The sequence below is a fragment of the Oncorhynchus mykiss genome, chromosome 15 (genome assembly GCF_057628025.1).
Source record: "Oncorhynchus mykiss isolate SJ-2025 chromosome 15, ASM5762802v1, whole genome shotgun sequence".
Taxonomy (NCBI): domain Eukaryota; kingdom Metazoa; phylum Chordata; class Actinopteri; order Salmoniformes; family Salmonidae; genus Oncorhynchus; species Oncorhynchus mykiss.
The window spans coordinates 75,435,001-75,461,722 of NC_143036.1; the positions used below are offsets into that span (position 1 = coordinate 75,435,001).

Consider the following 26,722-nt stretch of genomic DNA (forward strand, 5'->3'; position numbering starts at 1 on the left):
AGTAGGCTAAACTAGCTAGCTGCATTTGCTAACTAAGTAAGTGAAACTGAAAAAAAAATGACAACCTCTCTCTCTCTCTCTCTTGCTTCTCCTTCATTTTGGAATAAATTAATTAGTTCATTAACTGTTCAACTATGGTCTTACTCTCTCTTTGAGTCAACTACTCACCACCTGTCTTCAAATGGGGAAAGCAAAACATTCACCCTTTGCTGCTATTTCTGTCATGTCTACGCATACAGTTTGATGTACCACAGAACCCAGAACCCAGAACACAGAACCCAGAACACAGAACACAGAACCCAGAACCCAGAACACAGAACCCAGAACCCAGAACCCAGAACACAGAACCCAGAACACAGAACACAGAACCCAGAACACAGAACACAGAACACAGAACACAGAACACACTGCAGCTAACACTCTGCAACTCAAAGCTGCATGGCCAGCACAGCATTCCATTGTAAATGAATGTAATTCTGGTGTACCAAAACGCAAAGACTCTGTAGGTGTGATTGAGGCGTTACACTGACATTGCACCTGGCTAGATAGTTATTGCATAGAGCTCAGGAGAAAATATATTTTTCATGCCTGGGAGCTTGATGTGCGGTTTGTGCTGAAGTGCGCCCCCATGTGGCAGCTATAAGGAATAGCGGGTTACTACTGTAAAACCACATTGAAATGTACTGTAGGTCTGAACAGGTTATGTTACTATGTAAGGTGTATATAAGACAGTGCCTTGAGCATGAATTAGTCCTTGATTCATTCACAGCAGTTCAAGTCTTATAAAAGATGTGTGATGTAGAGACCACTGCAAAACATGTTTTCACTTCTGCAAGGAGAGACCAGACCAGAACAGAACAGACCAGAACAGACCAGACCAGACCAGACCAGAACAGACCAGACCAGAACAGACCAGAACAGAACAGACCAGAACAGACCAGACCAGACCAGACCAGACCAGAACAGACCAGACCAGAACAGACCAGACCAGAACAGACCAGACCAGAACAGACCAGACCAGACCAGACCAGACCAGAACAGACCAGAACAGAACAGACCAGACCAGACCAGACCAGAACAGACCAGAACAGAACAGAACAGACCAGACCAGACCAGACCAGACCAGACCAGAACAGACCAGAACAGACCAGAACAGACCAGACCAGACCAGAACAGACCAGAACAGAACAGACCAGACCAGACCAGACCAGAACAGAACAGACCAGACCAGACCAGAACAGACCAGACCAGACCAGACCAGACCAGACCAGAACAGACCAGAACAGACCAGAACAGACCAGAACAGAACAGACCAGACCAGAACAGACCAGACCAGAACAGACCAGACCAGACCAGACCAGACCAGAACAGACCAGAACAGAACAGACCAGAACAGAACAGACCAGACCAGAACAGAACAGACCAGACCAGACCAGACCAGAACAGAACAGACCAGACCAGACCAGAACAGACCAGACCAGAACAGAACAGACCAGACCAGACCAGACCAGACCAGACCAGAACAGACCAGAACAGACCAGACCAGACCAGAACAGACCAGACCAGACCAGAACAGACCAGAACAGAACAGACCAGACCAGAACAGACCAGACCAGAACAGACCAGAACAGACCAGACCAGAACAGACCAGACCAGACCAGAACAGACCAGACCAGAACAGACCAGACCAGAACAGAACAGACCAGAACAGACCAGACCAGACCAGAACAGAACATACCAGACCAGAACAGACCAGACCAGAACAGACCAGAACAGACCAGACTACAATCTGTTGTGATATTTACTGGCATTATTTCAAATAATGACAATTCAATTGTTAGATGCATTTTATTGTTAGGAAATAGAAGAGAGCAGATACTTTGACAAAGGGGACCCAGATGATGTCACATTGTATTCTTCATAATCAGCAATGTGGGATTTTCATTTTGTTCTCAAAGTTTAGTTTTCACAATCAGTTGCAGATCTGAGAAAGAAGAAGAATCTAACTGAAGACCATTAAGTCATGCGTTTCCTGTATTTCCTCTCACGTCGTCCCAGAGTACGACTGTACGTCATAGAACCAGAAAGAGAAGAAGAACCTGTTTTCTAAGAGAAGAGCAAAAAGCCTGTGAAGCTGGTGAGGTGAGGCCCGGTCATCGAAGACATGGTGTCCTGCTGCAGGGTGACCTCAGACTGTATCTCCTTCCAACTGCAGGGTGACCTCAGACTGTATCTCCTTCTTCCTGCTGCAGGGTGACCTCAGACTGTATCTCCTTCTTCCTGCTGCAGGGTGACCTCAGACTGTATCTCCTTCCAACTGCAGGGTGACCTCAGACTGTATCTCCTTCCTGCTGCAGGGTGACCTCAGACTGTATCTCCTTCCTGCTGCTGGGTGACCTCAGACTGTATCTCCTTCCAACTGCAGGGTGAACTCAGACTGTATCTCCTTCCAACTGCAGGGTGAACTCAGACTGTATCTCCTTCCTGCTGCAGGGTGAACTCAGACTGTATCTCCTTCCAGCTGCAGGGTGACCTCAGACTGTATCTCCTTTCTGCTGCAGGGTGACCTCAGACTGTATCTCCTTCCTGCTGCAGGGTGACCTCAGACTGTATCTCCTTCCAACTGCTGCAGGGTGACCTCAGACTGTATCTCCTTCCAACTGCAGGGTGACCTCAGACTGTATCTCCTTCCTGCTGCAGGGTGAACTCAGACTGTATCTCCTTCCAGCTGCAGGGTGACCTCAGACTGTATCTCCTTCCTGCTGCAGGGTGAACTCAGACTGTATCTCCTTCCAACTGCAGGGTGACCTCAGACTGCATCTCCTTCCAACAGCAGGGTGACCTCAGACTGTATCTCCTTCCAACTGCAGGGTGACCTCAGACTGTATATCCTTCCAACTGCAGGGTGACCTCAGACTGTATCTCCTTCCATATGCAGGGTGACCTCAGACTGTATCTCCTTCCTGCTGCTGGGTGACCTCAGACTGTATCTCCTTCCAGCTGCAGGGTGACCTCAGACTGTATCTCCTTCCAGCTGCAGGGTGACCTCAGACTGTATCTCCTTCCTGCTGCAGGGTGAACTCAGACTGTATCTCCTTCCTGCTGCAGGGTGAACTCAGACTGTATCTCCTTCCAGCTGCAGGGTGACCTCAGACTGTATCTCCTTCCTGCTGCAGGGTGAACTCAGACTGTATCTCCTTCCAACTGCAGGGTGACCTCAGACTGCATCTCCTTCCAACAGCAGGGTGACCTCAGACTGTATCTCCTTCCAACTGCAGGGTGACCTCAGACTGTATATCCTTCCAACTGCAGGGTGACCTCAGACTGTATCTCCTTCCATATGCAGGGTGACCTCAGACTGTATCTCCTTCCTGCTGCTGGGTGACCTCAGACTGTATCTCCTTCCAGCTGCAGGGTGACCTCAGACTGTATCTCCTTCCAGCTGCAGGGTGACCTCAGACTGTATCTCCTTCCTGCTGCAGGGTGAACTCAGACTGCATCTCCTTCCAACTGCAGGGTGACCTCAGACTGTATCTCCTTCCAACTGCAGGGTGACCTCAGACTGTATCTCCTTCCTGCTGCAGGGTGACCTCAGACTGTATCTCCTTCCTGCTGCAGGGTGACCTCAGACTGTATCTCCTTCCTGCTGCATGGTGACCTCAGACTGTATCTCCTTCCAGCTGCAGGGTGACCTCAGACTGTATCTCCTTCCAACTGCAGGGTGACCTCAGACTGTATCTCCTTCCTGCTGCAGGGTGAACTCAGACTGTATCTCCTTCCTGCTGCAGGGTGACCTCAGACTGTATCTCCTTCCAACTGCAGGGTGACCTCAGACTGTATCTCCTTCCTGCTGCAGGGTGAACTCAGACTGTATCTCCTTCCTGCTGCAGGGTGACCTCAGACTGTATCTCCTTCCAACTGCAGGGTGACCTCAGACTGTATATCCTTCCAACTGCAGGGTGACCTCAGACTGTATCTCCTTCCATATGCAGGGTGACCTCAGACTGTATCTCCTTCCTGCTGCTGGGTGACCTCAGACTGTATCTCCTTCCAGCTGCAGGGTGACCTCAGACTGTATCTCCTTCCAGCTGCAGGGTGACCTCAGACTGTATCTCCTTCCTGCTGCAGGGTGAACTCAGACTGTATCTCCTTCCAACTGCAGGGTGACCTCAGACTGCATCTCCTTCCAACTGCAGGGTGACCTCAGACTGTATCTCCTTCCAACTGCAGGGTGACCTCAGACTGTATCTCCTTCCTGCTGCAGGGTGACCTCAGACTGTATCTCCTTCCTGCTGCAGGGTGAACTCAGACTGTATCTCCTTCCTGCTGCAGGGTGACCTCAGACTGTATCTCCTTCCAGCTGCAGGGTGACCTCAGACTGTATCTCCTTCCAACTGCAGGGTGACCTCAGACTGTATCTCCTTCCTGCTGCAGGGTGAACTCAGACTGTATCTCCTTCCTGCTGCAGGGTGACCTCAGACTGTATCTCCTTCCAACTGCAGGGTGACCTCAGACTGTATCTCCTTCCTGCTGCAGGGTGAACTCAGACTGTATCTCCTTCCTGCTGCAGGGTGACCTCAGACTGTATCTCCTTCCAGCTGCAGGGTGACCTCAGACTGTATATCCTTCCAGCTGCAGGGTGACCTCAGACTGTATCTCCTTCCAGCTGCAGGGTGACCTCAGACTGTATATCCTTCCAACTGCAGGGTGACCTCAGACTGTATCTCCTTCCTGCTGCAGGGTGACCTCAGACTGTATCTCCTTCCTGCTGCAGGGTGACCTCAGACTGTATCTCCTTCCTGCTGCAGGGTGACTCAGACTCTATCTCCTTCCTGCTGCAGGGTGACCTCAGACTGTATCTCCTTCCAACTGCAGGGTGATCTCAGACTGTATCTCCTTCCTGCTGCAGGGTGACCTCAGACTGTATCTCCTTCCTGCTGCAGGGTGACCTCAGACTGTATCTCCTTCCTGCTGCAGGGTGACTCAGACTCTATCTCCTTCCTGCTGCAGGGTGACCTCAGACTGTATCTCCTTCCAACTGCAGGGTGATCTCAGACTGTATCTCCTTCCTGCTGCAGGGTGACACCATTGGAACCCCCTTGTCCTCTCCATCTGTTTCATCACCATCGGTCACAGTCACCATTACATGTCCATTTCTATACAGCGACACTCGGTGTATGTGAAGTAGTAGAGTCCATTAACCGGTGTTCTGAAGATAAGGTCCGTCAGAGGCACAGCTGCAGAGGACGAACAGCAGAGCTACTACAGTGCTCATCTTTTCAGATCGATTGTGGCATCCTTTGGTATCAAACACCCAGACTCATTACTTATAAACGTGAATAGTTCATCATTTACTTAATAATTTACGTGTAAAGCAATTAGGTGCTGCATGTTCTGATCTTCACAGTTCACACTGCTAATAAATGATAGATAACATTAACTTCAATTTGTCCTGCCAGTAAATCACAGTCAATCCATTAGATTTAAAAAAATTAACACGCAATAGACCTAATCAATTCATAAATATCACACTCGTTTTAATGTAATATAACCTACTTGATCTCTACAGCGTCAGATTGTTTTCTCCATCAGCCTAGGTGTAATTATTACATGATGCCACTGGAGGGAAGTGGTTAGCCTCTATAACAGCCTACTCTGCTGTTGTATTCTATGCTGGGATTCGGGACTGATTGTGGTGACTGTTAGATAAACAGGGAAATGGTTACCATGTCAATTTAACCAGCAGAGGGCGCTGTTAACCCTATAAAACAGGAATATTGCTTCATTATAAAATTGCCTTCAATAATTAATTATTTATAATCCGGCTATTTTGACTGTCTGCTCATATAGTCCTGCAAACAAATGCAACCAATCGGGAGAGGTGTAAGGTATGAGATGTGTTTGTGGAGGTGAAACACTAATAGCACTCTAAAACGATTTATCACCGTTAAGGGAATTTGAAAGACATTGAGAATTAGGTGTCCTATTGGGTGACCCAAAAACGTTCATTAATTCATTAATTTTTCTCCACTGAAACCAACGTCAAAGGGGTCAAGCACAGGGAAACTAATGGTCTACAAGTAGACCTATTGCAACCTAGTACACATTCAAACAACATAACACTACAACATAAGCACTGGATGTATATTGCAGGCAGTCAAGACACTTTACAGGAGGGGAGGGGGGTCGGTCTAGGATGGAAGGCGACCGCGGGCGCGTGAAAAGTTGATGGTTGGGGTGCAGGCCTAGGGGTTTGGGGAAAGATGAAAGGCGCGACGACAGTGGCATTATCATGCAGAGACCGGTCGGAAATCGAGTGGCGTCTCTCTCGCGCCAGTCAAGGCCCTATATATGTCCACTGACTGTCTGGTCTATGGAACGGAGACCAGTAAAGAGGAAAGGAAGACCTGGGGAAATAGCTGGTTAACCTGCTTGGCTGGACCCCTATGCGTCCTGCATGTGCCATGAGCAGAGCTACAATGCTCTTCGTTTATTACATTTTCTGTGAACATAAATGGAAATGTTTCTAGTTTTTTTTTTTTAAAGATAGGTTTATGACATTCGAATACTATGTTGTATTTTTACACAGTGCAAAGTAAAAGCTTCCCTTTCCGAGTTTGATGTTTTTTTTCCGGTTGTTTCTAAATTCAATTCGTTTTATTGCTCCTCATAACACGTTTTTATGTTGCTTTATTTGATTTAACCTTTATTTAACTTGGCAAATCAGTTAAGAACAAATTATTATTTTCAATAACGGCCTACCCCGGCAAAAACCCGGACGACGCTGGGCCAATTGTGCGCTGCCCAATGGGACTCCCAATCACGGCCGGTTGTCATGCAGCCTGGAACAATACGCAAACGTGTGCAGCTATGCGCATATGGTTCAACATATCTCTAAAGCCGTATTTGTAGTAGTTCGGCTTTGGACTATTTTATTATCGAGGACTCTGATTTGGGCGACTTTAGAAAGTGGAAGGACTTTAGATCAGAGGTTCCCATTCCAGCATGGCGTTTTACTTTGTCTCTGCGAACATTTGAAATAAGGAAAGCTCGCTCCAACACGCCTTTTCTTTAGAGGAGCTAGTCTTCAGAGCTCAATGTGTGGCCGGCTTTATTTTCTTATTCGAAGGAGGATTAAGGTTTTCGAAGCACTCGCGTTTATTCAAACAAATCATCAAGTCGAAGTAAAAAGGGGATTTAACGCACATGAACTTTGATGGAATTGTGAAATTTTCCAAAACGTTAACTCCATTAATCTCTCTCTTGCACGCACGCATGCACAAACACACACACACACACACACACACACACACACACACACACAGGTATGTCTTACTAACTTGTGAGGACCTTCTGGGTACCAACAATTAATTCCCATTCAAAATCCTATTTTCCCTAAACCTAACCTTAACCCTAAACCTAACCTTAACCCTAAACCTAACCTTAACCCTAAACCTAACCTAACTCCTAAACCTAACCTTAACCCTAAACCTAACCTTAACCCTAAACCTAACCTTAACCCTAAACCTAACCTTAACCCCTAAACCTAACCTTAACCCTAAACCTAACCTTAACCCCTAAACCTAACCTTAACCCCTAAACCTAACCTTAACCCTAAACCTAACCTTAACCCTAAACCTAACCTTAACCCCTAAACCTAACCTTAACCCTAAACCTAACCTTAACCCTAAACCTAACCTTAACCCCTAAACCTAACCTTAACCCTAAACCTAACCTTAACCCTAAACCTAACCTTAACCCTAAACCTAACCTTAACCCTAAACCTAACCTTAACCCCTAAACCTAACCTTAACCCTAAACCTAACCTTAACCCTAAAGGACCGGCAAAAGGTTTGCTATTCTTGTGAGGACTTCTGGTACTCACAAGTATAATAAAACGTGTACACACACACACACACACACACACATGCCGTTTTAAATATGTGTTTGTATTGGTGCCATGGCGTTTATTTTTTTTATACCAATAAAAAATAAATGACAATTATATTACGATTATTTAATAGTGCTTGAAACTTCTTATTGGGTTTGTTTAAATTGGGTTCCTCTGGTATTCTAGTAACAGCAGAATGCTCATTGTACACACCGGGAAGGGCTTTGGTGTTGAGATGTTGCTCTTTAGGGCGCAACTTGTGCAGAATCAGGTCTGAGTCACAAAAATGACTGTTTGCTACGTACACTGTTGTCTCTCTCTCTCTATTTCAATTCAAAGGTTTCTCTCAATTCACTTCTCTCTCTATTTCAATACAAGGGTTTCACTTCTCTCTCTCTATTTCAATTCAAGGGTTTCTCTCAATTCACTTCTCTCTCTATTTCAATTCAAGGGTTTCTCTCACTTCTCTCTCTCCATGACCCTCCGGTGGTCTCCAGCTTGCGCAATGACCCCCCCCCCCCCCCCCCCCCTCTGTTATTATCTATGCATAGTTATGTTACTCCTACCTACATGTACATATTACCTCCATTACCTCGACTAACCGGTACCCCGGCACATTGACTCGGTACCGGTACCTCCGTACTGTATATAGCCTCCACATTGACTCGGTACCCCCGTACTGTATATAGCCTCCACATTGACTCGGTACCGGTACCCCCTGTATATAGCCTCCACATTGACTCGGTACCGTACTGTATATAGCCTCCACATTGACTCGGTACCGGTACCCCTGTACTGTATATAGCCTCCACATTGACTCGGTACCGTACCCCTGTACTGTATATAGCCTCCACATTGACTCGGTACCGTACCCCCTGTATATAGCCTCCACATTGACTCGGTACCGTACCCCTGTACTGTATATAGCCTCCACATTGACTCGGTACCGTACCCCTGTACTGTATATAGCCTCCACATTGACTCGGTACCGTACCCCCTGTATATAGCCTCCACATTGACTCGGTACCGTACCCCCTGTATATAGCCTCCACATTGACTCTGTACTGGTACCACCTGTATATAGCCTCCACATTGACTCTGTACTGGTACCCCCTGTATATAGCCTCCACATTGACTCTGTACTGGTACCCCCTGTATATAGCCTCCACATTGACTCGGTACCGGTACCCCCTGTATATAGCCTCCACATTGACTCGGTACCGGTACCCCCTGTATATAGCCTCCACATTGACTCGGTACCGGTACCCCCTGTATATAGCCTCCACATTGACTCGGTACCGTACTGTATATAGCCTCCACATTGACTCGGTACCGGTACCCCTGTACTGTATATAGCCTCCACATTGACTCGGTACCGTACCCCTGTACTGTATATAGCCTCCACATTGACTCGGTACCGTACCCCTGTACTGTATATAGCCTCCACATTGACTCGGTACCGTACCCCCTGTATATAGCCTCCACATTGACTCGGTACCGTACCACCTGTATATAGCCTCCACATTGACTCTGTACTGGTACCACCTGTATATAGCCTCCACATTGACTCGGTACCGGTACCCCCCTGTATATAGCCTCCACATTGACTCGGTACCGTACCCCTGTACTGTATATAGCCTCCACATTGACTCGGTACCGTACTGTATATAGCCTCCACATTGACTCGGTACCGTACCCCTGTACTCTATATAGCCTCCACATTGACTCGGTACCGTACCCCTGTACTGTATATAGCCTCCACATTGACTCGGTACCGTACCCCTGTACTGTATATAGCCTCCACATTGACTCGGTAACGTACCCCTGTACTGTATATAGCCTCCGTACCCCTGTACTGTATATAGCCTCCACATTGACTCGGTACCGTACCCCTGTACTGTATATAGCCTCCACATTGACTCGGTACCGTACCCCTGTACTGTATATAGCCTCCACATTGACTCGGTAACGTACCCCTGTACTGTATATAGCCTCCGTACCCCTGTACTGTATATAGCCTCCGTACCCCTGTACTGTATATAGCCTCCACATTGACTCTGTACCGTACTGTATATAGCCTCCACATTGACTCGGTACCGTACCCCTGTACTGTATATAGCCTCCGTACCCCTGTACTGTATATAGCCTCGTTATTGTTACTTTATTCTGTTGTTTTTTTATTACTTTAGTTTGTTTCGTAAATGCTTTCTTAAACATTATTTTCTTGGTCAAGGGCTTGTAAGTAAGCATTTCACGGTAAACACATGTTGTATTCAGCATTTCACAGTAAACACATGTTGTATTCAGCATTTCACGGTAAACACATGTTGTATTCGGCATTTCACGGTAAACACATGTTGTATTCGGCATTTCACGGTAAACACATGTTGTATTCAGCATTTCACGGTAAACACATGTTGTATTCGGCATTTCACGGTAAACACATGTTGTATTCGGCATTTCACGGTAAACACATGTTGTATTCGGCATTTCACAGTAAACACATGTTGTATTCGGCATTTCACAGTAAACACATGTTGTATTCAGCATTTCACGGTAAACACATGTTGTATTCAGCATTTCACAGTAAACACATGTTGTATTCAGCATTTCACAGTAAACACATGTTGTATTCAGCATTTCACAGTAAACACATGTTGTATTCAGCATTTCACGGTAAACACATGTTGTATTCGGCGCATGTGACAAATACAATTTGATTTGACATGAACCGTGTTCCCCGCGGGCGTCCGTCCCTCCCCTTGCCCGTAAAACAAGGGGGAGAAGAGGGGGAGGGGGAGTGAGGGGTGGGATGAGGAGAAGAGGGGATGAGAGGGGTGGGATGAGGAGAGGCAGTCAGTGTTTAGAATGTAAATTTACAAAGTAGATCAGATCGAGGGAAGGAATGAACACTTGTTGAAATGTTTTCATAAATAGCCGTGTATTTTTAATCTTCTGGGAAATACCAGTATGAGACATGCATCTTATCGGATCAACAACATTAACCAACGTCATCTAAACTTTTCATGGACTGTGTTTTTTAATTTAACTTTAGTCTTCATCAGAACGCACATCTGATATCTCCTTACTAAACGCATCTTAGCCTATAGATCCTAATGCGTAAAATCAGGTTTTCTTCCTTGTACACATTTTACGCACGACTGGGAATTCGGATTAGGCGTTCCGAACAGAGTTTAGACAAAGCTACAAGTCAATAAAGTCATGGGGACAATGCGCAGGACACCTTATCTCCACGGAATCGGATATTGACTCTTGGTTGTCTCGGCATCGTCATCTCTGTGAACCCAGAACCCCCCCGCAGCGGATTACAGAGGTTGTTTTTTGATCCGTCTTTTTCACAGAGGGGCACTTCTTCCACGTTTTGGTGTTTGTTGGCGGTGATGGTGGCGCAAGGGGTCATGGAGACCAGGACCAGCCGGAGACCGTGCAGCAGCGCCCAGAAACACTTACTGCTGGCGGTCGCTCTCATCGCATGCAGCTCGCAACTACTGGTGGACGCCAACTCCTGGTTGTAAGTTGAACTTTTTCTTATGTCAAATTAACTCTGTACAGTTTCTATATCGCTGCGTACTTTAGTTCATGCGCAGTTGATCCATTAATTTACAGATGGTGGGTTTTGTGATTGGGGTTTGAGAGAGCGTCCGTGTGTTGTTTTGTGTTGTGGAGGAGACCAGTGGAAGAACAAATGTGGTGACTTTGTCACAATATTTACCCATGCTACGCACAAATGGCCAAGCTGTTTGTGGAATGGGGGGAAACAGGAGAACTCCGCAGAGTGGAACACCGCATCTTGACCTTGTGCGGAGAGCTGCCAAACGTTCCACTCTGATGGAGAACATTCCGATTATATTCCTCATCATTTGACATCGCTACAGCACATCATTATTTCATTACCGATGCGATATTTACCTGTCTTTATTTCCACAGTAGAATAGACTATATGTGTTCCTTTATATTTATTATTTGGGGATTTAATTCATGCATATTTTCCATTATTGCCAATTGTACCGATTTATATGACATATTGAAACGGCGAATCTTTGACTGAAGCCATATAGGCTCAAATGCCTCATCCACACACTATAATACACGTTTATTTTCTCAACACCGTATATAACTACCCACCGCCTATTTCCCATCCGTGCATGCAGGTCGTTAGCGATGAACCCTATCCAGAGACCGGAGATGTACATCATCGGGGCCCAGCCTCTGTGCAGCCAGCTGACGGGACTCTCCCAGGGGCAGAGGAAGCTGTGCCAGCTCTACCAGGACCATATGGTCTACATTGGCGAGGGGGCCAAGACGGGCATCAATGAATGTCAATACCAGTTCAGACAGCGGCGGTGGAACTGTAGCACCGTGGATAATGCATCCGTGTTCGGACGCGTCATGCAGATAGGTGAGCCAGTCACATGGTGGGATTGGGATATAGGCTAGGTCTGGTTCAGGGCGTTAGTGACCGTTTATTTCACTAACGGTTAGTTAATAAGGAACGCGCACGAATGCGCTGGACCAGAGCTAATGAGTGATAGGCCGATGCGGCGGTAGGTGATGACACATGTTTATGTTTACATTTTGAATTCCCATTGTAAACGTAGAATTAGTGCACTTTAGAGGCAACGCGGGTAACTGTACCTGTATTCTTGAACGTGCTTTTGTATCAGTTCAACTACTAGATAGTGGAACCTTATAACAAACTTAATGTTTCCAAAATAAAAAATCGTTGCGCTTAATTGTCAGTCAGATTTCTCTCGACAATTGAGTGTTAGTTCCGTAGTTAGATGAGGTGTATGCTAGAGATGGCGGTGTCCAGTAGCCCATAGCTTCTCTATTCTCCCTCTGATGCAGCAGTATCCCCCTCCGACGGCCAGTCAGGCCGGCGGACCGATCCCCTCCCTCTCCCTCGCCGTTCCCAAAACAGCAAAGGAGTTGTTTGCAGTCAATCGCGAGAGTTTTATTGAGGTGTTAGCCTGCTATTGTCCACGGCCTCCTTTTGAAATGCAATCAAGGGGTGACACGGACTCGGCAGATCCGGGCTGCTATTTGAAGTATCGGTTCTATGGGCCAATAAAAGTCCTCGTCTTTATCGCGCGCTCCGGCTCCTGTCGCCTGGCTCACGTGTAACCTACACATTCTGTTTTTAAGAGAACTCATAATTACAACTTTTTGACACGTGACGTTTCTGTTATAACAGTGCCAGGAATCAGGATAGCCAGTCTTAAATGCGGAGTTGCGGTTTACATGGAATAAAAAAATATATATGTTTATCTTACTGACAGACATTGGCATTGTAAACTGATGCCCTCTTTCTTGGTTGGCCAAAGTGGCATTCACAGGCGAATTACTTCCAAAGATATGTCATTATAGGCTATGACTACATATATTTTTAAATATCAAACTCACGAATTATTTAAGCATTTCCAAATCATAAAACGTCAACAGAATATATTTTTCATTGTTCACGTTCCCCGAAACACATTTGGAGAGAGAGTGCCAGCTGCCAAGGTTACGTTTATTTGCTTGTATAGAGAGTCCTAGGCCCACCAAGGCTACGATGCTGAAGTATGTGAAACCTTGAGATCTGCATTCCAGATGGTATGTCCATCCAATGGAAAACCTGTCAGGTAACACCCAATGATTTATATATACACTAGATGTCAAGTAGGGGGCGTTGTGTTGAAGCCGCAGTGCCTCCATCTTGGAACTCCCCCAGTTGTCATTTGTTTTTATTTTGGAATCTATAGAAATTAATTTATTAATGTATACATTCGTTTTTTCCACATCTATTCTTTTACAGACACAATAAAGCATACTTGTAAATTATATTATGTGAGCTAAACATACAATAAAATACAAATACAAATATATATAGAAGTATATATTTTCTGTTTCATATATTTTTTATTCAACACACACAGAATGGTGTATACAAGACAGGTATACAAGACAGGTATGCAATTCTTATCTAAACATAAAAGAGCAGACAGGAACAACAAGACCCAGAGTTCTGGGTACAAAACAAATAATACAAAACACGACATACAGAACTATTTTATATATAGGGATACTAATGTTACTTAAATACATGTTATTTTGTCCTTAAAATGTTTAATTAAAATACTGCAGAATTCCATTTGTTCCTATGGAGGACTGATCCTACTGGGGAGTGGCAATATGGCCGACAGGTGGCTTCAAAGCCTCTCAATGGCCAATACATAGCATCGACAATCCAGGGTTTATATACATCATTGGTAACACCTGCACAGCAGATGGGGGGAGAGAGAGAGATTTCCCCATGCCAATAAGCCCTTTGATTTGAATTGAGAGAGACAGAGAGAGAGTGTGAGAGACAGACAGAGAGAGAGTGTGAGAGACAGACAGAGAGAGTGTGAGAGACAGACAGAGAGAGTGTGAGAGACAGACAGAGAGAGAGAGAGAGAGAGACAGAGAGAGAGTGTGAGAGACAGACAGAGAGAGTGTGAGAGACAGACAGAGAGAGTGTGAGAGACAGACAGAGAGAGAGAGAGAGAGAGAGAGAGGTGGGAGAGAGAGAGAGAGAGAGAGAGAGAGAGAGAGATTTTTATTGTTTATTTCACTTTTGTATATTATCTACTTCACTTGCTTTGGTAATGTTAACACATGTTTCCCATGCCAATAAAGCCCCTTGAATTGAATTGAGAGAGAGAGAGAGAGAGAGAGAGAGAGAGAGAGAGAAGCGAGAGAGAGAGAAGGGAGATACAGAGCGAGAGAGAGAAGAGAGAGAGAGCAATAATATAAACCTCTCACCTTTGTGGCTGCAGTCAACCCTCGCAGCTCATGTCGTTGTTCGGCTACTCTCTGTCTCTCACATCTAGAATCTGTCCACAAGAGAAGTGCTTTTTTCTCTCCGTAGTAAGTTTATAAGATCTTGTAGAGTCCACTCTTCCCATGTCACAAATTATCTGTCAAAGGTCTATAATACATTCAGAGTGGTTGTGTGTTTATCTAGTATCTGGTAGCGGAAGACATTCACTAGCTAAATAAAACAGCCTGCCTCCTTGTTGTTTCTCCCCCCCCCCCCCCCCTCTCTCTCTCTCTCTCTCCCTCTCTCTCTCGCTCGCTCTCTCTCTCTCTCTCTCTCTCTCTCTCTCTCTCTCTCTCTCTCTCTCTCTCTCTCTCTCTCTCTCTCTCAGTCATCTTTCTCTCTCTCCATCCCTCTATGTGCTCCTTTAGCCAGGCCAGCCAGGGCCCCCAGCTCCTTCATCTCCTGACGCCAGGCCCCATTGTCTATTGTCCCCTGTAGTCACACATCAATAACAGAGACCATGGTTAACTGGCCAGCTTAAAGCGCTAGCTAACCAAACCCAAGTGGCATTGTGTGTGTGTGTGTGTGTGTGTGTGTGTGTGTGTGTGTGTGTGTGTGTGTGTGTGTGTGTGTGTGTGTGTGTGTGTGTGTGTGTGTGTGTGTGTGTGTGTGTGTGTGTGTGTGTGTGTGTGTGTGTGAGTGAGTGTGTGAGTGAGTGAGTGAGTGAGTGAGTGAGTGAGTGAGTGAGTGAGTGAGTGAGTGAGTGAGTGAGTGAGTGAGTGAGTGAGTGAGTGAGTGAGTGAGTGAGTGAGTGAGTGAGTGAGTGAGTGAGTGAGTGAGTGTGTGAGTGTGTGGAAGTGTGTGTGTGTGTACTTGGGAAAAAGAAAGTTGAAGAACATCTTGGACCTTCTACCATTGTATGCTAACCGCCTTGTGTGTGTTTTTCTCTGTGTGTGTGTTTGTGTGTGTGTTTGTGTGTGTGTCCATCCGACAGGCAGCAGGGAGACAGCCTTCACCTATGCCATCAGTGCAGCAGGCGTGGTGAACGCGGTGAGCAGGGCGTGTCGGGAAGGAGAACTCTCCACCTGTGGATGCAGCCGCGCCGCTCGACCCCGTGACCTACCGCGCGATTGGCTGTGGGGTGGCTGTGGCGACAACGTCAACTATGGCTACCGTTTCGCCCGGGAGTTTGTGGACGCGCGGGAGAGAGAAAAGAACTACCCTCGAGGCTCCATAGAACACACTAGAACATTGATGAACCTACAGAACAACGAAGCAGGGAGACAGGTGAGGAACTGGGATGCAAACACACACACACACACACACACACACACACACACACATATACAGTGCCTTGCGAAAGTATTCGGCCCCCTTGAACTTTGCGACCTTTTGCCACATTTCAGGCTTCAAACATAAAGATATAAAACTGTATTTTTGTGAAGAATCAACAACAAGTGGGACACAATCATGAAGTGGAACGACATTTATTGGATATTTCAAACTTTTTTAACAAATCAAAAACTGAAAAATTGGGCGTGCAAAATTATTCAGCCCCTTTACTTTCAGTGCAGCAAACTCTCTCCAGAAGTTCAGTGAGGATCTCTGAATGATCCAATGTTGACCTAAATGACTAATGATGATAAATACAATCCACCTGTGTGTAATCAAGTCTCCGTATAAATGCACCTGCACTGTGATAGTCTCAGAGGTCCGTTAAAAGCGCAGAGAGCATCATGAAGAACAAGGAACACACCAGGCAGGTCCGAGATACCGAGATGCTTTAAACAGCCCAAGGAGCACTGTGCAAGCGATAATATTGAAATGGAAGGAGTATCAGACCACTGCAAATCTACCAAGACCTGGCCGTCCCTCTAAACTTTCAGCTCATACAAGGAGAAGACTGATCAAAGATGCAGCCAAGAGGCCCATGATCACTCTGGATGAACTGCAGAGATCTACAGCTGAGGTGGGAGACTCTGTCCATAGGACAACAATCAGTCATATATTGCACAAATCTGGCCTTTATGGAAGAGTGGCAAGAAGAAAGCCATTTCTTAAAGACATCCATAAAAAGTGTCGTTTAAAGTTTGCCACAAGCCACCTGGGAGACACACCAAACATGTGGAAGAAGGTGCTCTGGTCAGATGAAACCAAAATTGAACTTTTTGGCAACAATGCAAAACGTTATGTTTGGCGTAAAAGCAACACAGCTGAACACATCATCTCCACTGTCAAACATGGTGGTGGCAGCATCATGGTTTGGGCCTGCTTTTCTTCAGCAGGGACAGGGAAGATAGTTAAAATTGATGGTAAGATGGATGGAGCCAAATACAGGACCATTCTGGAAGAAAACCTGATGGAGTCTGCAAAAGACCTGAGACTGGGACGGAGATTTGTCTTCCAACAAGACAATGATCCAAAACATAAAGCAAAATCTACAATGGAATGGTTCAAAAATAAACATATCCAGGTGTTAGAATGGCCAAGTCAAAGTCCAGACCTGAATCCAATCGAGAATCTGTGGAAAGAACTGAAAATTGCTGTTCACAAATGCTCTCCATCCAACCTCACTGAGCTCGAGCTGTTTTGCAAGGAGGAATGGGAAAAAATTTCAGTCTCTCGATGTGCAAAACTGATAGAGACATACCCCAAGCGACTTACAGCTGTAATCGCAGCAAAACGTGGCGCTACAAAGTATTAACTTAAGGGGGCTGAATAATTTTGCACGCCCAATTTTTCAGTTTTTGTTTTGTTAAAAAAGTTTGAAATATCCAATAAATGTCCTTCCACTTCATGATTGTGTCCCACTTGTTGTTGATTCTTCACAAAAAAATACAGTTTTATATCTTTGTTTGAAGCCTGAAATGTGGCAAAAGTTTGCAAAGTTCAAGGGGGCCGAATACTTTCGCAAGGCACTGTATATGTTGTTATTAGTCTCTGTTCATGGTGTGAACTACATATATGTTGTTATTAGTCTCTGTTCATGGTGTGAACTACATACATGTTGTTATTAGTCTCTGTTCATGGTGTGGACTACATATATGTTGTTATTAGTCTCTGTTCATGGTGTGGACTACATATATGTTGTTGTTATTAGTCTCTGTTCATGGTGTGAACTACATACATGTTGTTATTAGTCTCTGTTCATGGTGTGGACTACATACATGTTGTTATTAGTCTCTGTTCATGGTGTGAACTACATACATGTTGTTATTAGTCTCTGTTCATGGTGTGAACTACATACATGTTGTTATTAGTCTCTGTTCATGGTGTGAACTACATACATGTTGTTGTTAGTCTCTGTTCATGGTGTGAACTACATACATGTTGTTGTTAGTCTCTGTTCATGGTGTGAACTACATATATGTTGTTGTTGTTAGTCTCTGTTCATGGTGTGAACTACATACATGTTGTTATTAGTCTCTGTTCATGGTGTGAACTACATATATGTTGTTATTAGTCTCTGTTCATGGTGTGAACTACATACATGTTGTTGTTATTAGTCTCTGTTCATGGTGTGAACTACATATATGTTGTTATTAGTCTCTGTTCATGGTGTGAACTACATACATGTTGTTATTAGTCTCTGTTCATGGTGTGAACTACATATATGTTGTTATTAGTCTCTGTTCATGGTGTGAACTACATATATGTTGTTATTAGTCTCTGTTCATGGTGTGGACTACATACATGTTGTTATTAGTCTCTGTTCATGGTGTGAACTACATATATGTTGTTGTTAGTCTCTGTTCATGGTGTGAACTACATATATGTTGTTGTTGTTAGTCTCTGTTCATGGTGTGAACTACATACATGTTGTTGTTATTAGTCTCTGTTCATGGTGTGAACTACATATATGTTGTTATTAGTCTCTGTTCATGGTGTGAACTACATATATGTTGTTATTAGTCTCTGTTCATGGTGTGAACTACATATATGTTGTTGTTATTAGTCTCTGTTCATGGTGTGAACTACATATATGTTGTTATTAGTCTCTGTTCATGGTGTGAACTACATATATGTTGTTGTTATTAGTCTCTGTTCATGGTGTGAACTACATACATGTTGTTATTAGTCTCTGTTCATGGTGTGAACTACATATATGTTGTTGTTATTAGTCTCTGTTCATGGTGTGAACTACATACATGTTGTTATTAGTCTCTGTTCATGGTGTGAACTACATACATGTTGTTATTAGTCTCTGTTCATGGTGTGAACTACATATATGTTGTTGTTATTAGTCTCTGTTCATGGTGTGAACTACATATATGTTGTTGTTATTAGTCTCTGTTCATGGTGTGAACTACATACATGTTGTTGTTATTAGTCTCTGTTCATGGTGTGAACTACATATATGTTGTTGTTATTAGTCTCTGTTCATGGTGTGAACTACATATATGTTGTTGTTATTAGTCTCTGTTCATGGTGTGAACTACATATATGTTGTTGTTATTAGTCTCTGTTCATGGTGTGAACTACATATATGTTGTTGTTATTAGTCTCTGTTCATGGTGTGAACTACATATATGTTGTTGTTAGTCTCTGTTCATGGTGTGAACTACATACATGTTGTTATTAGTCTCTGTTCATGGTGTGAACTACATACATGTTGTTATTAGTCTCTGTTCATGGTGTGAACTACATATATGTTGTTGTTATTAGTCTCTGTTCATGGTGTGAACTACATATATGTTGTTATTAGTCTCTGTTCATGGTGTGAACTACATACATGTTGTTGTTATTAGTCTCTGTTCATGGTGTGAACTACATATATGTTGTTGTTATTAGTCTCTGTTCATGGTGTGAACTACATACATGTTGTTGTTATTAGTCTCTGTTCATGGTGTGAACTACATACATGTTGTTATTAGTCTCTGTTCATGGTGTGAACTACATACATGTTGTTATTAGTCTCTGTTCATGGTGTGAACTACATATATGTTGTTGTTGTTAGTCTCTGTTCATGGTGTGAACTACATACATGTTGTTGTTATTAGTCTCTGTTCATGGTGTGAACTACATATATGTTGTTATTAGTCTCTGTTCATGGTGTGAACTACATACATGTTGTTGTTAGTCTCTGTTCATGGTGTGAACTACATATATGTTGTTGTTATTAGTCTCTGTTCATGGTGTGAACTACATACATGTTGTTATTAGTCTCTGTTCATGGTGTGAACTACATACATGTTGTTGTTAGTCTCTGTTCATGGTGTGAACTACATATATGTTGTTGTTGTTAGTCTCTGTTCATGGTGTGAACTACATATATGTTGTTATTAGTCTCTGTTCATGGTGTGAACTACATATATGTTGTTGTTATTAGTCTCTGTTCATGGTGTGAACTACATACATGTTGTTGTTATTAGTCTCTGTTCATGGTGTGAACTACATACATGTTGTTGTTATTAGTCTCTGTTCATGGTGTGAACTACATATATGTTGTTGTTATTAGTCTCTGTTCATGGTGTGAACTACATACATGTTGTTGTTATTAGTCTCTGTTCATGGTGTGAACTACATACATGTTGTTATTAGTCTCTGTTCATGGTGTGAACTACATATATGTTGTTGTTATTAGTCTCTGTTCATGGTGTGAACTACATACATGTTGTTGTTATTAGTCTCTGTTCATGGTGTGAACTACATATATGTTGTTGTTGTTAGTCTCTGTTCATGGTGTGAACTACATATATGTTGTTGTTATTAGTCTCTGTTCATGGTGTGAACTACATATATGTTGTTGTTGTTAGTCTCTGTTCATGGTGTGATCTACATACATGTTGTTATTAGTCTCTGTTCATGGTGTGAACTACATACATGTTGTTAGTCTCTGTTCATGGTGTGAACTACATACATGTTGTTGTTGTTAGTCTCTGTTCATGGTGTGAACTACATACATGTTGTTATTAGTCTCTGTTCATGGTGTGAACTACATATATGTTGTTGTTGTTAGTCTCTGTTCATGGTGTGAACTACATATATGTTGTTGTTATTAGTCTCTGTTCATGGTGTGAACTACATACATGTTGTTATTAGTCTCTGTTCATGGTGTGAACTACATACATGTTGTTGTTATTAGTCTCTGTTCATGGTGTGAACTACATACATGTTGTTGTTATTAGTCTCTGTTCATGGTGTGAACTACATACATGTTGTTGTTGTTAGTCTCTGTTCATGGTGTGAACTACATATATGTTGTTGTTGTTAGTCTCTGTTCATGGTGTGAACTACATACATGTTGTTGTTATTAGTCTCTGTTCATGGTGTGAACTACATACATGTTGTTGTTATTAGTCTCTGTTCATGGTGTGAACTACATACATGTTGTTGTTGTTAGTCTCTGTTCATGGTGTGAACTACATATATGTTGTTGTTGTTAGTCTCTGTTCATGGTGTGAACTACATACATGTTGTTGTTGTTAGTCTCTGTTCATGGTGTGAACTACATATATGTTGTTGTTGTTAGTCTCTGTTCATGGTGTGAACTACATACATGTTGTTGTTATTAGTCTCTGTTCATGGTGTGAACTACATATATGTTGTTGTTGTTAGTCTCTGTTCATGGTGTGAACTACATACATGTTGTTGTTATTAGTCTCTGTTCATGGTGTGAACTACATACATGTTGTTGTTGTTAGTCTCTGTTCATGGTGTGAACTACATATATGTTGTTGTTGTTAGTCTCTGTTCATGGTGTGAACTACATACATGTTGTTATTAGTCTCTGTTCATGGTGTGAACTACATATATGTTGTTGTTGTTAGTCTCTGTTCATGGTGTGAACTACATATATGTTGTTGTTATTAGTCTCTGTTCATGGTGTGAACTACATATATGTTGTTATTAGTCTCTGTTCATGGTGTGAACTACATATATGTTGTTATTAGTCTCTGTTCATGGTGTGAACTACATACATGTTGTTATTAGTCTCTGTTCATGGTGTGGACTACATATATGTTGTTATTAGTCTCTGTTCATGGTGTGGACTACATATATGTTGTTGTTATTAGTCTCTGTTCATGGTGTGAACTACATACATGTTGTTATTAGTCTCTGTTCATGGTGTGGACTACATACATGTTGTTATTAGTCTCTGTTCATGGTGTGAACTACATACATGTTGTTATTAGTCTCTGTTCATGGTGTGAACTACATACATGTTGTTATTAGTCTCTGTTCATGGTGTGAACTACATACATGTTGTTGTTAGTCTCTGTTCATGGTGTGAACTACATACATGTTGTTGTTAGTCTCTGTTCATGGTGTGAACTACATATATGTTGTTGTTGTTAGTCTCTGTTCATGGTGTGAACTACATACATGTTGTTATTAGTCTCTGTTCATGGTGTGAACTACATATATGTTGTTATTAGTCTCTGTTCATGGTGTGAACTACATACATGTTGTTGTTATTAGTCTCTGTTCATGGTGTGAACTACATATATGTTGTTATTAGTCTCTGTTCATGGTGTGAACTACATACATGTTGTTATTAGTCTCTGTTCATGGTGTGAACTACATATATGTTGTTATTAGTCTCTGTTCATGGTGTGAACTACATATATGTTGTTATTAGTCTCTGTTCATGGTGTGGACTACATACATGTTGTTATTAGTCTCTGTTCATGGTGTGAACTACATATATGTTGTTGTTAGTCTCTGTTCATGGTGTGAACTACATATATGTTGTTGTTGTTAGTCTCTGTTCATGGTGTGAACTACATACATGTTGTTGTTATTAGTCTCTGTTCATGGTGTGAACTACATATATGTTGTTATTAGTCTCTGTTCATGGTGTGAACTACATATATGTTGTTATTAGTCTCTGTTCATGGTGTGAACTACATATATGTTGTTGTTATTAGTCTCTGTTCATGGTGTGAACTACATATATGTTGTTATTAGTCTCTGTTCATGGTGTGAACTACATATATGTTGTTGTTATTAGTCTCTGTTCATGGTGTGAACTACATACATGTTGTTATTAGTCTCTGTTCATGGTGTGAACTACATATATGTTGTTGTTATTAGTCTCTGTTCATGGTGTGAACTACATACATGTTGTTATTAGTCTCTGTTCATGGTGTGAACTACATACATGTTGTTATTAGTCTCTGTTCATGGTGTGAACTACATATATGTTGTTGTTATTAGTCTCTGTTCATGGTGTGAACTACATATATGTTGTTGTTATTAGTCTCTGTTCATGGTGTGAACTACATACATGTTGTTGTTATTAGTCTCTGTTCATGGTGTGAACTACATATATGTTGTTGTTATTAGTCTCTGTTCATGGTGTGAACTACATATATGTTGTTGTTATTAGTCTCTGTTCATGGTGTGAACTACATATATGTTGTTGTTATTAGTCTCTGTTCATGGTGTGAACTACATATATGTTGTTGTTATTAGTCTCTGTTCATGGTGTGAACTACATATATGTTGTTGTTAGTCTCTGTTCATGGTGTGAACTACATACATGTTGTTATTAGTCTCTGTTCATGGTGTGAACTACATACATGTTGTTATTAGTCTCTGTTCATGGTGTGAACTACATATATGTTGTTGTTATTAGTCTCTGTTCATGGTGTGAACTACATATATGTTGTTATTAGTCTCTGTTCATGGTGTGAACTACATACATGTTGTTGTTATTAGTCTCTGTTCATGGTGTGAACTACATATATGTTGTTGTTATTAGTCTCTGTTCATGGTGTGAACTACATACATGTTGTTGTTATTAGTCTCTGTTCATGGTGTGAACTACATACATGTTGTTATTAGTCTCTGTTCATGGTGTGAACTACATACATGTTGTTATTAGTCTCTGTTCATGGTGTGAACTACATATATGTTGTTGTTGTTAGTCTCTGTTCATGGTGTGAACTACATACATGTTGTTGTTATTAGTCTCTGTTCATGGTGTGAACTACATATATGTTGTTATTAGTCTCTGTTCATGGTGTGAACTACATACATGTTGTTGTTAGTCTCTGTTCATGGTGTGAACTACATATATGTTGTTGTTATTAGTCTCTGTTCATGGTGTGAACTACATACATGTTGTTATTAGTCTCTGTTCATGGTGTGAACTACATACATGTTGTTGTTAGTCTCTGTTCATGGTGTGAACTACATATATGTTGTTGTTGTTAGTCTCTGTTCATGGTGTGAACTACATATATGTTGTTATTAGTCTCTGTTCATGGTGTGAACTACATATATGTTGTTGTTATTAGTCTCTGTTCATGGTGTGAACTACATACATGTTGTTGTTATTAGTCTCTGTTCATGGTGTGAACTACATACATGTTGTTGTTATTAGTCTCTGTTCATGGTGTGAACTACATATATGTTGTTGTTATTAGTCTCTGTTCATGGTGTGAACTACATACATGTTGTTGTTATTAGTCTCTGTTCATGGTGTGAACTACATACATGTTGTTATTAGTCTCTGTTCATGGTGTGAACTACATATATGTTGTTGTTATTAGTCTCTGTTCATGGTGTGAACTACATACATGTTGTTGTTATTAGTCTCTGTTCATGGTGTGAACTACATATATGTTGTTGTTGTTAGTCTCTGTTCATGGTGTGAACTACATATATGTTGTTGTTATTAGTCTCTGTTCATGGTGTGAACTACATATATGTTGTTGTTGTTAGTCTCTGTTCATGGTGTGATCTACATACATGTTGTTATTAGTCTCTGTTCATGGTGTGAACTACATACATGTTGTTAGTCTCTGTTCATGGTGTGAACTACATACATGTTGTTGTTGTTAGTCTCTGTTCATGGTGTGAACTACATACATGTTGTTATTAGTCTCTGTTCATGGTGTGAACTACATATATGTTGTTGTTGTTAGTCTCTGTTCATGGTGTGAACTACATATATGTTGTTGTTATTAGTCTCTGTTCATGGTGTGAACTACATACATGTTGTTATTAGTCTCTGTTCATGGTGTGAACTACATACATGTTGTTGTTATTAGTCTCTGTTCATGGTGTGAACTACATACATGTTGTTGTTATTAGTCTCTGTTCATGGTGTGAACTACATACATGTTGTTGTTGTTAGTCTCTGTTCATGGTGTGAACTACATATATGTTGTTGTTGTTAGTCTCTGTTCATGGTGTGAACTACATACATGTTGTTGTTATTAGTCTCTGTTCATGGTGTGAACTACATACATGTTGTTGTTATTAGTCTCTGTTCATGGTGTGAACTACATACATGTTGTTGTTGTTAGTCTCTGTTCATGGTGTGAACTACATATATGTTGTTGTTGTTAGTCTCTGTTCATGGTGTGAACTACATACATGTTGTTGTTGTTAGTCTCTGTTCATGGTGTGAACTACATATATGTTGTTGTTGTTAGTCTCTGTTCATGGTGTGAACTACATACATGTTGTTGTTATTAGTCTCTGTTCATGGTGTGAACTACATATATGTTGTTGTTGTTAGTCTCTGTTCATGGTGTGAACTACATACATGTTGTTGTTATTAGTCTCTGTTCATGGTGTGAACTACATACATGTTGTTGTTGTTAGTCTCTGTTCATGGTGTGAACTACATATATGTTGTTGTTGTTAGTCTCTGTTCATGGTGTGAACTACATACATGTTGTTATTAGTCTCTGTTCATGGTGTGAACTACATATATGTTGTTGTTGTTAGTCTCTGTTCATGGTGTGAACTACATATATGTTGTTGTTATTAGTCTCTGTTCATGGTGTGAACTACATATATGTTGTTATTAGTCTCTGTTCATGGTGTGAACTACATACATGTTGTTATTAGTCTCTGTTCATGGTGTGAACTACATACATGTTGTTATTAGTCTCTGTTCATGGTGTGAACTACATATATGTTGTTATTAGTCTCTGTTCATGGTGTGAACTACATATATGTTGTTGTTATTAGTCTCTGTTCATGGTGTGAACTACATACATGTTGTTATTAGTCTCTGTTCATGGTGTGAACTACATATATGTTGTTGTTATTAGTCTCTGTTCATGGTGTGAACTACATACATGTTGTTATTAGTCTCTGTTCATGGTGTGAACTACATACATGTTGTTGTTATTAGTCTCTGTTCATGGTGTGAACTACATACATGTTGTTGTTATTAGTCTCTGTTCATGGTGTGAACTACATACATGTTGTTGTTATTAGTCTCTGTTCAATGTGTGAACTACATACATGTTGTTGTTATTAGTCTCTGTTCATGGTGTGAACTACATATATGTTGTTATTAGTCTCTGTTCATGGTGTGAACTACATATATGTTGTTATTAGTCTCTGTTCATGGTGTGAACTACATATATGTTGTTATTAGTCTCTGTTCATGGTGTGAACTACATATATGTTGTTATTAGTCTCTGTTCATGGTGTGAACTACATACATGTTGTTGTTATTAGTCTCTGTTCATGGTGTGAACTACATATATGTTGTTATTAGTCTCTGTTCATGGTGTGAACTACATATATGTTGTTGTTATTAGTCTCAGTTCATGGTGTGAACTACATATATGTTGTTGTTATTAGTCTCTGTTCATGGTGTGATCTACATATATGTTGTTGTTATTAGTCTCTGTTCATGGTGTGAACTACATATATGTTGTTGTTATTAGTCTCTGTTCATGGTGTGAACTACATATATGTTGTTGTTATTAGTCTCTGTTCATGGTGTGAACTACATATATGTTGTTGTTATTAGTCTCTGTTCATGGTGTGAACTACATATATGTTGTTATTAGTCTCTGTTCATGGTGTGAACTACATATATGTTGTTGTTATTAGTCTCTGTTCATGGTGTGAACTACATACATGTTGTTGTTAGTCTCTGTTCATGGTGTGAACTACATATATGTTGTTGTTATTAGTCTCTGTTCATGGTGTGAACTACATACATGTTGTTATTAGTCTCTGTTCATGGTGTGAACTACATACATGTTGTTGTTAGTCTCTGTTCATGGTGTGAACTACATACATGTTGTTGTTATTAGTCTCTGTTC

General features: G+C 41.9%; 1 protein-coding gene across 4 annotated transcripts in view; it reads left to right on the top strand.

The window, feature by feature from the left end:
- Positions 1-26,722, top strand: part of LOC110510792 (protein Wnt-5b) — a 233,382-nt gene that overhangs the window by 170,710 nt on the left and 35,950 nt on the right. For all 4 annotated transcript variants that reach the window (XM_090201219.1, XM_090201218.1, XM_090201220.1 and 1 more), the window contains 3 exons: positions 11,254-11,423; positions 12,064-12,311; positions 15,691-15,983. In XM_090201219.1, coding sequence (XP_090057345.1) covers positions 11,293-11,423; positions 12,064-12,311; positions 15,691-15,983 — 672 coding nt within the window. In that variant the 5' untranslated portion in view covers positions 11,254-11,292. The remainder of the gene's footprint in view (positions 1-11,253; positions 11,424-12,063; positions 12,312-15,690; positions 15,984-26,722) is intronic.